Source organism: Pinus tabuliformis, chromosome 1_2 (assembly GCF_031772625.1).
Source record: "Pinus tabuliformis cultivar Carrire ecotype Pingquan chromosome 1_2, CPIR1, whole genome shotgun sequence".
In the NCBI taxonomy this organism is placed as follows: domain Eukaryota; kingdom Viridiplantae; phylum Streptophyta; class Pinopsida; order Pinales; family Pinaceae; genus Pinus; species Pinus tabuliformis.
In genome coordinates this window covers 446,303,797-446,317,997 of record NC_142298.1, presented here as the reverse complement: position 1 = coordinate 446,317,997, position 14,201 = coordinate 446,303,797, and the positions used below count along the sequence as shown (strand labels likewise).

At 35.7% G+C, this 14,201-nt stretch overlaps 1 protein-coding gene across 15 annotated transcripts in view; it reads right to left on the bottom strand.

The window, feature by feature from the left end:
* Nucleotides 1-14,201, bottom strand: part of LOC149206275 (phosphatidylinositol 4-kinase beta 1-like) — a 184,216-nt gene that overhangs the window by 51,683 nt on the left and 118,332 nt on the right. For 5 of the 15 annotated variants that reach the window (XM_089395383.1, XM_089395388.1, XM_089395386.1 and 2 more), the window contains 5 exons: nt 4,568-4,665; nt 4,372-4,476; nt 1,187-1,240; nt 1,044-1,096; nt 899-944 (listed from right to left, as the gene is read on the bottom strand). In XM_089395383.1, the coding sequence (XP_089251509.1) occupies nt 899-944; nt 1,044-1,096; nt 1,187-1,240; nt 4,372-4,476; nt 4,568-4,665 (356 nt within the window). Of the gene's footprint in view, nt 1-898; nt 945-1,043; nt 1,097-1,186; nt 1,241-4,371; nt 4,491-4,567; nt 4,666-14,201 lie in introns of those variants that run through there. The other 10 variants (XR_016252539.1, XM_089395390.1, XM_089395391.1 and 7 more) reach the window with 5 other exon arrangements.

The window sequence follows — 14,201 nt, the reverse complement described above, 5'->3', positions numbered from 1 at the left end:
ATGGTTATGGCTCGGTTCGAAACGGCCGATTCGGAGTTGAAACGGGAAGGGTTGTAAAACAATGCCTTGAGGTTTGAATCTTGGAGAACCTTAAAAAAAATTTGAGGTTCCGCAAACCTCATCGAACCTCATAACCATTGACCAAGTCTATAGATCAAAACTCATAACCTCATGTCACAACTCAAGCTTGTAATTTATTCTTGCAATTTCCAAGTCTGTGATAGCATTTTTTATGTTTACTGATGTTGATATCTTACTATTTTATCCTATAATTAATTAATTAATTTTATATATATATATATATATATAACGCCGAACCCCATCCGAACCTCATCAAAAAATTCGAACTCAATCCAAACCTAATCATTGTCGAACCCGAACTCAAACTCGAACCATGTGACATTGCCTAAAACACACAAAGATGGACTCTTCATAGCAATCTGCATTTCAGAGTTGAGAACAAACAGGAACAAAATATATTTTGATATCTGAATTTTCTATGTTTCCGATTCATGGTTTTTTTTCAACAATATATATGTGGGTGTTTGCATGTTGTTTCCTAGTATCCAGATCCATACCCGCTTCCATGCAAGTTAGCATTCAATATTCTTTGAATTGCAGAGTCCACCTACTCACATCATAGGCATGTAAAGTGCCGCCCTGATCTTCAACTTAATAGCATTTGAAATATTATTCGCAAAATTGCTTCTTTTCTATCCATATATGTTACTATTTAAGAGTGATATATTTGAAGCGTGCTAATTAGTATCATGTACACATTAAGATTGCTATAGAGTTCAAAAATTGTTTTCTCAGAAATTATCAACTCCCTGAAAATCCAATATACCGATAAGGCTAGAAAGCAGGAGAAATATGTATTTGATCTAAAAGGCTATACCCTGATTAATTTCATCAGTGCTGGTTTCTGGCTGGCAACCACCAACCTGCTCGAGAAGACAGGGAAGCAGCAGGATAAGAAGCAGGGGAAAACAAGAAAAAGAACGTCTTATCCTCCAGAAGTTAAAATCCAAAATGGACCATACCCATAATTTATGAATGTTGTAGGTTGCCTTTTTCTAATTTTCCATATTATATCCTTGTACACAGAGAAATCAAAAGCATCACAGGGTGTAAAATTCATATTGACTTGAACAATGGTAAAAAAAATCCTATGCAGAAGATTTACCTGAAGTAGGTAACACAATATGGAATATCCAGCCATGCTCTCAACAAAGTTTCTCTGCATAAGAAGATAAAATTAAATTAAACTTGTGCCAAATGCAAAGAACTCTCACCCCATCCCCTTGTAGAATGAACTCAACATTCCAAAAATGTAAGGTCAAGCCACACAATGGACACACAGGAAGGAAATGAAATAGTGGTTCAAAATGAAAATACTTTCAACTTTATCCTCTATTCTGCTTGTAGAATGAACTCAACATCCCAAAAACATATAAGGCCAAACCACACAATGGACACAAACAGGGAAAAAATGAAACTGTGCTTCCAAATGAAAATAATTTTAACTTTATCCTCAGTTCTGAAGTTACTTGTCTATAGTAGATTTAAAATGTTTCAGGGGCATGGACTCAATCTTTGCAGAGTTTAATAACAAGGACCTTGCTTAAGTCCAGCATAATTTTGAGCAATTTTCTATTTGTGATCTAAAAAATTACATCTTGAAGTTGTGCAGGGAACACCACGCAAACAAGTTTTAATAGTCAGTGTTGAGTATTTGTCTTCTATAGGCAACAACTAGGAGGAGAATCTTTTGCTGTCTGTAGGCAACAACTAGGAGGAGAATCTTTTGCTGTCTGTAGGCAACATATTCATAAAGAATCTTCAACTAACTGAATTTATGTTTTGCTGTATAAGCCCATTCACATGAATACTCCTTCCATTCCAACACATTTTCAACAGCCTTCTAATTCCGTTGAGGGCCGCTGTTCATATCCAAATGTCACATCTCTATGGCACTTTCAGTACGTAACACCAACCTTGAAGGCAAGTAGTAAGCAGCACCAAGTCTCATAAGGTTCTCAGCATTGTATAGAGTTTTAAGAAATATCTTTAACTAGACTCTACTTTATCCAGCCTGATTGCATCTGAAAAAATGGCCAGTTGAAAAAACCCTACAGTGCACTGTGTAAAGCTCTCCTCTAAACATGTCTCATCGCAGAGTCCTTTTAAAGTTTTAAGCAATGAAGATAAGAAAACATTGATTAATGTTTTAGGATGTGTCTTTGACTAGACTCTATTCTATCCAGTCTAGCTACATCTGAAACACTGCCAGACAAAGGTGCTTATGAACATAAGAAACAGTACTCACAACAATAGCATTTTGTCACTAGTGCAAAGCAAAAAGCAGTTTCATTGTCAATAACAGAAGAAGAATTTGCAGAATACAGCCCTCCCATAATTTCATTGTTCACAAACTATTGATTGAAAATACAGAAAACTAATGATTGTGCATTATGACCAGGTAACTTTCTCTTCTTCTCGTGAGAGAGAATATGTCAAACGTGTTTAACTGATGTTAAATATTCTATTTGACAGCTACTTCAGAAAGGCTATATAGTTGCATGTCCTAGTATTTAAAGAAATTTTAGTTGTGGGTGGGCTGCAGATGTACTTCAAATATGCTTTTGAATCAATAAAGCATTTTAGATGACTTTTTCCTTCTTTTAGTGAAATAGTTCCTGATCACCCTCCTTGATGGTGAATGATGTTTACAAAATGTATGTTTTCTTCCTTCTATAAAACAACTTTCAACACAATATAGTTTCTTTAATGTACTTCTCTAATGCATGTTTATGATATAAAAAATGTAAATGAAGGCCTTGAACACCATTGGTGCCATTAAATCCCACTTTCTGAAATATCTATTGTTCTGTTCTAAGTTCTAACCAAATCAAATTTTTGACACTCCCAATCATACATACCTAGAATATGGACTAATCCATTGATCTGTTATAATCAAATCAAATTTTTGACACCCTAATCATACCTTCCAGAATCAAATTCTGAGAGTCATCTTGTCTCACCCATGCATACTCCAAATACTCTCATTGGACACTAATGAAAATATCTCGGTTTATCCCTTTGACACTAAACTTTAAAGGCACCATGAATGCCTGAAAATCAAAATTTTAGCAGATCACCCTTTGTTAACTAAGCCCCTTAGTCCATGTGTTGAAGTGGTGCTGGATTCAATCCTTGTCAAACTTGGATTAGAAAGCAGCTTAACTACAGAAAGTAGCGTCTTCACTTTTTATATCACTGTATGTCAATGAGGACTTTTACAGTAGTTTGTTTCTCTCGTGTCTCCCCAATATAAACTACTACCACACAAAGTTGTCTGTCCATCCTATTGAGTCAGAGCTTTCACTTTCAAGATCACTGTCAACATTGTACCAATTCTGCAATTTTCTTATCATGTTAGTGCACCTCAGAGCTTTCTCTTTTCAATAGTTGTCTTTTCTATCCATCAAACTCCTATGTGATTGGACTCCATAGTGGGGTTATGAAGGTTTCAATTACTTTATTAAGATTTGCACAACACCGGAGATTTGGGACAAGGGAATTTAGACACATAATCACAAGTAAAGATGAGATAAGCAAGTTATGTGAGGCACCGCAAGTTCCAGGGATGGGGGTAAGAATTTGTAGGGAACAAAAGTAAGGTCTAGCCGCAAGAATGAATTTGCAGATCAGGTTGCAATCCCTGAGCAGATTGGGTCCAAATTCAAAATCAGATCACTGGTTTACACAGGTTGGGTTGCAATGTATGTGTAAGTCATGGGGTGCCCAGTGCAGGTCAGATCTTGGATTCCATGTGCAGATCTACTTGCAAGTTCCAGGTGCAGGTTGGCTCAAGAGTGCCTCCTTGCTTTCCATATTTCAAAGCCAAATTCAGGTCAACCAGTGTGTTTAGGGTAAATTGTCCTTCCTCTACATGTCTATCATCAGCTTTCCCTAACATAATGTAGTGCTTTTGCTATTTGTCTGAACAGATGGGGAAATGCCAAAAAAAAGATGTATGAATAGTCAAATCTACACAATATTCGATAAAAGCATTGATGAACTCTTAAAGGGTAGACAGTGCACCGGGAAGTGAGATCTGTGCCTCAGTGAGGAAAGAAGAAATCAAAACTGAACCACTAAAATCATGGATCCACTGTAATTTCATTCATACTTAGTTGTTTGTCATTGCTAATTATTCGATATTGACAAAAGGGGCAAGCAAACCCCTAATTTAAATCAGTTTTTGGCCAAGTGGGGTTGGGAAGAAAACATACAGATTATATTTATCCCAGAACAATGAATAACAGGAATTCAACTCAATTTTAGTCAAGAAATAAGAGATATAACCTGAGCAAGCTTGAAAGAAGGTGAGTTTTCCTTGTATTTGTCTGTAAAGAACTCCCGCAAGCTTGTGATGTTTGGATGCCTGCTTTTAATAGCATGTAATGATGCCTGCTCAAGAAATGCTAAATTAAGAGCCAAAATAAACAACTGCAGGATGTCAAATGAGAGAAAAGTTGTAGATGCCAACAATTATAGTTACCGTGTCTGGAATCGTTTCGATCAAAGCAGTATACGAAGAAGTAACAAGAACTTCATAAGGACGCAACCAAAGCGGTAGCCCTGCCTCCTGGAAAATATCTAAAAGGAAAGAATAGCTCCAAATCAGATTAGGCATTGACACGTTAGAAGAAACATAAAAACGTAGCTATAAAAAATCAACGAAAGTTTTGGAGGGATTGACAAGTTAAATAAAAGTTCACAATATAAAAAGTCAAATTGCTGCATGGTAAAAATATATCCAAATAATTCCATTCAGAGCTGCATTCTACAGCTTAGTAAGGATTACAAGTGTTATTAGTGGGTGTAATACTGACACCATGTCAGCTTTTCATATTTAAAAAATTTATATATATATAACCAGCCTAAATCCATCTTAACCTCAGATCCACCAAGCGCCAAGAGGGACGAAACATGAAATCACTGAAGGTGCAAACCATTCCTCAAGTTTTTACACCATGTGGTATTTAATCGCTTTTGGGTCTCGGTGCTTGATAGATCCAAGGTTAAGTTGAATGTAGGTTGGTATATGAACAGCAGCATATTAATAGTTGTAGAACAACAATATGGCCACCACCAACCATGTTTTTCATTTCTATTAGACTACAGTATATGCAATGAGGGTCTATGGCCACCACCATGTTTTTTCAACTCTATTAGCCTAGAGTATATGCATTGGGAAAATAGTTCAGTCTACAAAATCAAGTCTGCCCAGTTTCTGGCTGACTTGTTGGTGTGATAACCAAATATCGCTCACCAATAAAGTATCCAAAATATTTGGAATATCAAGACATCCATTTTAGGATAAAAATTATATATAGAATGCATGAGTATGAACGTTATTAGAAATGAAGATCGCATTATAAAAATTAGGTGGAAATGCCCTTTCATAAGAAGTCATGTATTTTCATAGAGACATGTCCTTTTATGTGTCTATTTATTAACTATTAACTAATTATTATTATTTATTATTTAACTATTTTATATATATTTATGTTCATAACATTACCTTCCCTTTAGAAACGCTTTGTCCTCAAAGCATATTGATGAAAAGACTTTATGTCTTCGAATTTCATTTGTAATAACTTCGTCTGGTTCTTTTTTTTATGTTGTCAAGGTTGATGACACTAAGTAGAATATGATCTTCTAAACGATGAGCAGAATTGTCCAATTGTAACACGATCTGACCATCCTAATTCGATCTGCTATGGAACATTGCACTTATAGGCTTCCCAAGATAAATTGTTATCATGAGACTTGATGATACGGGTATGAATATCCTTTAGGAGATGGGTTAATTGTTTACCTTCTGAGTGATGTTAATACATTGATTGTTTAGTGCACCTATTCTTATAATGTGGATGTCGATAAGGAGTTCTTGTGATATGATTTTCCCTTATCATGTGTGCAACATTTTCTTGGTTTACTTCAGGTATATGTTTTCTTCACACATTGATGTTGTTTGGTTGGTTGTTGGATCTTCACTTGGAATTTCCATTGTTTGTACTGCAACATTACAATATCTTTTGGTTTGGCAACTTTCTGAGCTGTGATATTAATTGGGCTTTTCTTCATCTTGGACTTTTTTACCTGAAGATTTCAATGTTTTATCTTGGATAGGTTGTTCTTGTTGATTCTTTTGTAGCATGGGGAGGTATTCCAACATGCCAAAGAGGTCTCCAAGTCGGCCTAAGAAAATTAAAATAATAAACAAAACAAAAAAATAAAAAACAAAAATTGGGGACACCAAGTCGGCCCAAGGAAACAAGTGGGCCGCAAAAGCAAGTATAAACAAGGAGAAATCAGATTTTTCTAAGGTCTATCTTTCTTCATTGAATAGCGACACGTGTGATGGTTGGACGAGTTTGACTGTTGTTGACCAAGCTACTTGACTGAGATTTGACCAGGCCGTAGAGTTGACCGCAAACAACAGGTGTTGACCACAGCTGCAAGAGTTGACCGCAGGCCGCAAGGTTGATGTTAAGTTTAGGTATGTTCTATGCTTAGAGCAATTTAATTCAATTTTCATAGTTAGCTCAATACCTTTTCCAGATTAGCAATCACATCAGCATTAAAGTAAACTGCAGATAGAACATAAACATAAATCACAAAAGACAAGCCAAGACAAGAGGACACAAGATGTGGTGCTAGCCAGGGACAAACCCCAATGTGGGGAAACCCTTGATCAATTCTTCTTATGTGTGCTTCAATAGTTCAGCAAAGAGAGAGAGAGAGAGTACATTTACAGCAGAGGTCAACACTTCGACTTTCTAGAGAAGAGAATAGATCATCACTACATGAGATCAGTTGAAGACTTGCTGCTTCAGCTGATTCTCCAAGGTGATTCCATCACCATGTTGCACCCATCACTGTGCTGCACCTCATCATCCTGCTACTCCTCATCATCATGCTGCATCTGTCACTATGTTGCACCCAATCACTGAGCTGCTCTTATCACTGTGTTGCTCCCATCACCAAGCTACTCTTATCACTGTGTTGCTCCCATCACCAAGCAGCACCCAACTATTACTATGCTACACTTCACTGTTGTCTCTAACACCATGCTGCATCTAACCATATTGTCTAACATGCTAACCACACAAGCATTCACATCAACCTTCAGTCCTTATCCTTGTATCACCTAGGGCACTCCCTCTAGATCTCATCTTCATCAAACCCAAAACAAAATGAAAAGAGATCTCAAGAGTGAGTGAGTGAAATGACTTGAAGGCCACCTTTATTTATACTAAAACGTTGGGGGCGCAAGTGGGTTTATTTGGTTGCTAGCCAACCTTGACGAATTGTCCCATAACACTAATAAATTCATATCTCCATGAATACTTATCGGAATCAGATAATCTTTAGATCAATCCTACACCTCTCGATGAGAGGGATCCAAGAAAAATACCAGCTGCCATTAATAAGATGACACACATGGAGTTTGGACCTAGTTACCAATTTTAACAGTTGATCGCAGGGCCGAACTTTGACCACATGGCCGAATTTGACCACACACTTACCATTTGACCAACATTGACTTTTAGTTGTTTTGGTCATTTTGACCAATGTTGACTTGCTAGAGTTTGACCGAGTTTGACCAATATTTTTGACTTGGATATTGGCACAAATTTCTAGAAAAAATGGATTTGTAAACCAAGCTAAAGAATCATTTTTCTTAAGAAAATTTGTTGAGTTTTCTCCCAAGGTTTGGTTTCCCGGGGTAAAATATTTTCTTTTATTGTGCATGATTGTCTTTCTATGATCTTTATTGTTTCTTATGCATTTATTGTTGATATTTGTTAAACTGTAATTTCTCAATGATATCAATGGCATAAGAATATTGTGTGTAAAATCAATAGGAAGTAATTATCTAGCAAAAAATAGAATTCTATTTTGTACCCTGTAGAAAATTCAACGTGGTATCAGAGCTTTGTTGAAAGGGTAGCGACTGAAATCAGCCTAAGAAACAAGTGTTCAACAACTTGATTGGTTTTTGGATCTATTGTCAAAATGACACCAAGTCTCGGAGTTGAAGACAAGTTAAATGGTGCCATCAACATTAAATCTTGGAAGATCACGATACTCCTTATCTTGGAAGAGAATGAGCTTCAGAATCATGTGGAGAAAGTTAATCCAAGGCCAAAGGAAGCTAAGGAGAAAACCAAGTATACGAAGAATGAAGCCAAGGCTAGGAGAATCTTGGTAGATTCTATAAAGGACCACTTGATTCCTCATGTTGCTACATTGAAGACTGCCAAGGAAGTATATAATGCTCTGCTAGGTTGTATGAGAACAACAACAATAGCAGAAAGTTAACCTTGAGAAGTCGTCTCTGTAGTGTTATGATGACTAGATCAAATTTTGTTGTCTTGTATCTTATGAGAGTCTCCCAAATCAGAGATGAGCTTGCATCCATTGGAGATACCATTGATGATACAGATCTTGTTACAGTGACTCTCAATGGATTCCCTTCCTCATGGGAGTTGTTGTCGCACAGAATGTCTAGATACCGCGACAACGGCTCAGATCGGGGGTTGTCACCCTAATCCCCAATCTCTTCGTTTAAGTTGTCTCGCTACAGCAAGCTAAGGGGGGTAGAACCTATGGAAATGGAATGAAGAAGAACTTAGTTGAGAACCAACCAGTTCGGGAGACACAGTGAAGCAACCAAGTACTTGATTAAGATTTAGCAAGACTTATAGGATTTTATCAAATTTAAACGATTGATACCAGTGCCTTATGGAGTCAACAATCTTGCTAGGGAAATTAAGACCAATTAATTGATTAGCACTTGCTGCTTGGATGAATAACTATCTTATATGAAATGCAGATCCTAAAACTAATGTGAGATGCAGAAATATTGGTTAATTTTAGTTAAATGCCTATCTAAGTTTTAACCCTTTGATCATTTTTATATTGAGTCTGATTTCATAGTAATTGGCAGAGAGAAGATAAGGTGAAGCACACAAATGTGTGATTAACGATACCTCTCCTGAAAATCTAACATACCCCGGTGCCTTCAGCGTTGCAAAGAGTTGTGGCTCTGACGACTCCAAGGTCACCGTTTTAAGTACTATTAAAAGCAAGGTTCTCAACTAAAGATGGATGGGTACATATCTCTCTATCAACCAATCTTATGCTTGGAAATAATTATAATTATGCAGAACTCTCTTGATATGCAATTGCACGAGATGAGGAGGTGAAGCTAGATTCGAGGATTAGAAATGCTTATGTCGCAAAAGCCCTTTAATCACCAAAATGAAATTTTCACTTCACTAGACAAAGATTTAAAGATAAAACCCTTAAAATATCACAATTAAACCAAAAGCCTACTTCAAATCTTCTTGAAACAATTATAGCTCAAAGAGAACAAAAACTCCTTCACAATTTAATATCAATGCCAATAGATGCTAAAAAAAACTCAACTTAGGAAACAAAAGATATGCAATTTATCACAATTCCATGATAGAGTACTTTAATAATTACTCGAAATATTCGCAAAATATTTAACACGCAATAAACATCAAATAATTCAAGTAATTAGATCACGTTTAGAGCTAATTAAAACGATGAGCAATCTGAATAGATGTTCAAAACATAAGAAAATGCTCAAAAACTTAGCATGCAAAATATTCTAGCAATTAAATTTCGAAAATTTAAATACCATGAAGAACCATGAAATTCAAATGCCAAGCAATTCACAATCCTAGAATTAAAATGATTTTTCCTTAGTGACCCAAATCTATAAAAATATGTCGATTTCCCATAGTCAAACTTTAGAGATGATTAAAGAAAATTTATTTTTTTGTATACAGTGAAACCGGCAACAAGGGCAACCTCGTGACTTGCCTTACACGGGGTCGATTCTAACCGCTACCTCTATAACCACTGGGAGCTGTGCCCGCCCCTCTCCACAGTGTCGGATTAGTCCAAGGGAATTGAACTCGTGACCTTCAGTACGGAGCCCGCCTTTCTAACGAACTTCACCGCAGTGTGATTACCAACTCGCCTACCCCCGTGGGGCTGAGATGATTAAAGAAAATTATTCAAACGTGTTTGACTATATTAAAAAAAATTATTACCACAAAATTTTCCCTTTAAATTTTAAAGTCCAAAAAACTCCTATAACACAAATAAAAACCCAAGAAGGAACTTTAGATTAAAAATTTAATTATTCCTCAGGCAAAGTTTTAATGTGCTCGGTTTTTATGAAGCAAATTTAATGTGGCAAATAATTGATTAAGTTTTTTAATGTGGCAAAAGTAAAAAAAAATCAAAAGGGTTTAATAACTTAAACTTTTAATGGGCCAAAGGCCACATAGAAATTTAAATTTTTTAATGTGAAACTGCAAAGTCCTCTTTTGATTTAAATCAAAGTCACATAAAATGGAAATGAAAAATAAAAAGTTTTGTTTTTATTTTAAACAAAATCAAAACAATAAAAAAATAAAATGGAAAGTCAAAACAAAAGATTAAAATGAAAAGCAACAAAACTAAAAATTGAATTTATTAAAGGCCTAACCCTAATGAAACTAAAACATAAGAAACAAAATAACAAAAGGTAAAGAACGAAACCGTTTAGGCTTTGTGTGCAGGCGGACTCGAATGCAGCAAAGGCAGGAGAAGACTTCAGGTTCCGATAATGGCAGCGAAGGAGATGGCAGGCAGATGCAAGAGAAACTTGAGGAATGCAGGGCTGAGGGAGCAGCAATGAGGGAGCTTATTTATGGCCGCGAAGGGGGAGTCTTTTGCAGGTTGAAGGATGTTGGCTCGAGGAGAAAGGCAGCGCGCAGGTCTGCAAGGAGGAGGTAGTGAGGGTTAGAAAAGGAAAAACGCAAGAAGCAAAGAGGAGGGTTTTTAAAAAAATCGAATTTTCCTAGATAGAAGAAAAACGCAATAGAAAATGGTAGCCCAAAAACCTTAAAAAATTTCCCAAATTTTTTTTATTAAAATGATATATTCTTTTTTTTCAGATTTGTCCTCGAAATACTTATAAAATCTTCAGATCTAAATTTTGAAACCCTCAAACTGAAAATATTTTGGAATAATTCCCCTGCAAAATGATATTGAGGCTAGATCTTACCCTCCAAGGCCTAGCTCTGGCTTCAAATAAAAAATTTCCTTCAGATCTAAATTTTGAAACCTTCAAAATATGAAAAACTTTGAATAATGTCCCTACAAAATGGTATTAAGGCCAGATCTTAACCTCCAAGGCCTAAACCTGGCTTCAAAAAAAATTATCTTTCATATCTACACTTGCAAAAATGAAAACAAAAATATCCAGAACCCAGATATACAAAAATAAATAAAACCCTAGAAACTCAAGTTAAAAAACTAAAAAAAAATTACAGATTTATGCACAAAGATGGTAGGTCTATCAGATCTAAGGAGTATGAGTCCAACTCTGCTCCCAGATCTGATAATATAAGGCTCTCAATAGCCTAATCTATCAATTTTCAACAAAATATTTAAAAAATAAATTTTGGAGAGGTACTAGCCCAAAAATACCTTGCAGAAAAAAAATAAAAAAATTAAAAAAAAAAAAAAAAAAAAAAAAAAAAAAAAAAAAAAAAATTAATCTTAAAATAAGTCTTGGAGCTTCTATGAAGTAGGCTCTTCAGAAAATATACGTTGAGAGTTGGCTGGAACAATCGAGAACTATCCCAAATGCACAGTGAAATACCTGAAAGATCTCCTGCAAACACTTGATCAACCATCAAACCAAGTACAGAAATAGAACAACAAAGAAATTCTGAAGAAATAGAAATACCTGCTACTTCGATCAAAATTAAGAATGTTACCCTAGATCCAACAAACTAAATAAGATACTTGTATTGGGATTATTCTAAAAGAGCTAATGATTGATAGTTTTCAAATAAAATTAAGCAGAAATTAAAACAATGTTGCCATAAATTCGTGAAGAGGAACACCATAGCACGTTGAAACCCCAGAGACTTTTGCATTAATTCACAAAGTATACAAGAGAGCTTGGGAGCTTAGTACACGATTCAGAGATCAAATGAAAAGACAGATTGACATTCACCTCTAATTTATAGGTAAAATCTCCAACAACTAGTTGACTTGATCCATGTCAAATTAATCTCAACCGTTCATAAAAATTTAATTAGTCTATAAACATCACCTTTGAAATTATTTAATTTTTGAGGAAAAATCAAACTAATCATTTAATTGATTTTTAAGTAACTCAAAATTAATTATTTTGAGTTAATTTCCACAAAAATTTGAATTTTACTAAACCACCAAGGCCCAAGGGTCCAAAATTTCTTGATTTCCTCAATATTCCCTTGGTCGAGGACCTCCAAAACTTAATTTCTTTAAAACCCACGAATTTCACCTTTGGAGAAATTAATTTTACCTAGGACACAACATTAATTAATTTTCTGGCTTAGGAATAATTTTAATTTTGCCAAAAAAATTAATTAATTGACTAATGAGGGGATTAATACCCTCTAATATTTAGCCATGGTGTCTAACTATGAGGGACCATGCACCAAATATTTTTTTACATGAAGATTTTACAATTTATTACATTTACCCATTTCTGTGACACAAAATATGATCTAGTAGGCTAAGTAATCTATAATAAAATAATCTAGCCAATTACCTAGGATTATTCCCAAATTACTTTTGCATAGACTCGACAAACAACACTAGGACTCACTTAATATCTTGTCGACAAAATCCACCCTAGCTTTGGGGTGAGGTTGCAGGGAAAAACTCTACCGATCATTTATGTCTAGAGACACAGATGAGTCAGTGAGACAAAAAACCTCCTAAGTTAGAAATCGTCATCAAAATACTATGCTTACCTAGGTTGTTACATGCATAACAGTTTTACTAAGATCATTTACATTATAACCATGCAGAATGGGTTTACATTTTTAACAAAATTGTCAGCTGATGATGAAATCTGAAAGGCACAAACATTTGAACATGATATATTCCTTTTGTGAAAAAAGGGGTGTACAGCTATGGGGTCGTTGACATGGAGTGATCAACAGGAGCCATTTATTCAAAGAATTTGTGCACGAGAAGATCTGCCCAAGTTTGATAAGCCATGCACTGATGTAAGAGGAGACCAAATTGTTGTTCAAGAATAGCTTGCAAAAACTACGGGATGAAGAAACTCAAGCCCTTGCAGCTCCTACAAAGAAAGGAAAAGGTAGAAGGAACTTTCTAAAGTTTGATAAAAAGAATTTAGGTAGAAGACCCACTCATGTTCAGGATTAGAAGAAGAGGGATATGTTAAAAGTCAAGTGCTTCATTTGTCATAATTTTGGACACTATGCCTCCCAGTGTCCTAAGAAGAAAAAGAAGGAAAAGCAACATGCATCAACAGCTTATGTTGATGATGATGATGAGAATCCACCTCAGAAGAAGTCAAAGGAATTCTTCCTTTAGGAACTACTACTAGTAATGTTTGTGGACAGTTGTGCCCCTACGCACATGACAGGTTTCCGAGTTTCTCTTATAGATTTCTCAAGAAAGGGAGTTGAAAATTCCTCAGTAGTTTCCTCCTTAATCAAGAGATAAGGACTTCCAATCATATTTTTCTCCCTTGATTATTATTATTATTTTTCATTTCTTGGTCAGCATCATGTTCTTGTATTTTTCGCTTGGTTATAATCTTTCTACCATGGCCTCATGAATGGAGTTTGCAAAAAGGAAGAATAGATCCATTGTGGAGGTTGCCAAAGGCGATGAATCATGTAGCAGATGGCAACATCGAGAAGTACCAAGCGAGGTTTGTGACAAGATGGTTCTCCTAGAAAGAGGGAGTGGAACATGAGAAGATTTTTGCTCCAGTCGCTAGATGGTCATATTCCTAGGCTCAAGCATAGACTCAGCAAGAGTGATTGATGTTCGACACAAAGGATTGTATAGATTGTTAGGACATCCAAGACTATGCTAGATGATCAAAAGAGATTCCAGTTTTGAGGAAGCAGACAATCAGGTCTCTAAGAGTTGTATGCCTTCTATATCAGATAGAAGGGTATGCTTCATTGACAAGGGGAGCAACAACGGCAGGAGGATTTTCCTTCATGACAGAAGGGAGCAGCCAAGATTTCCATAAGAGGATATGCTTCAATGTCAGT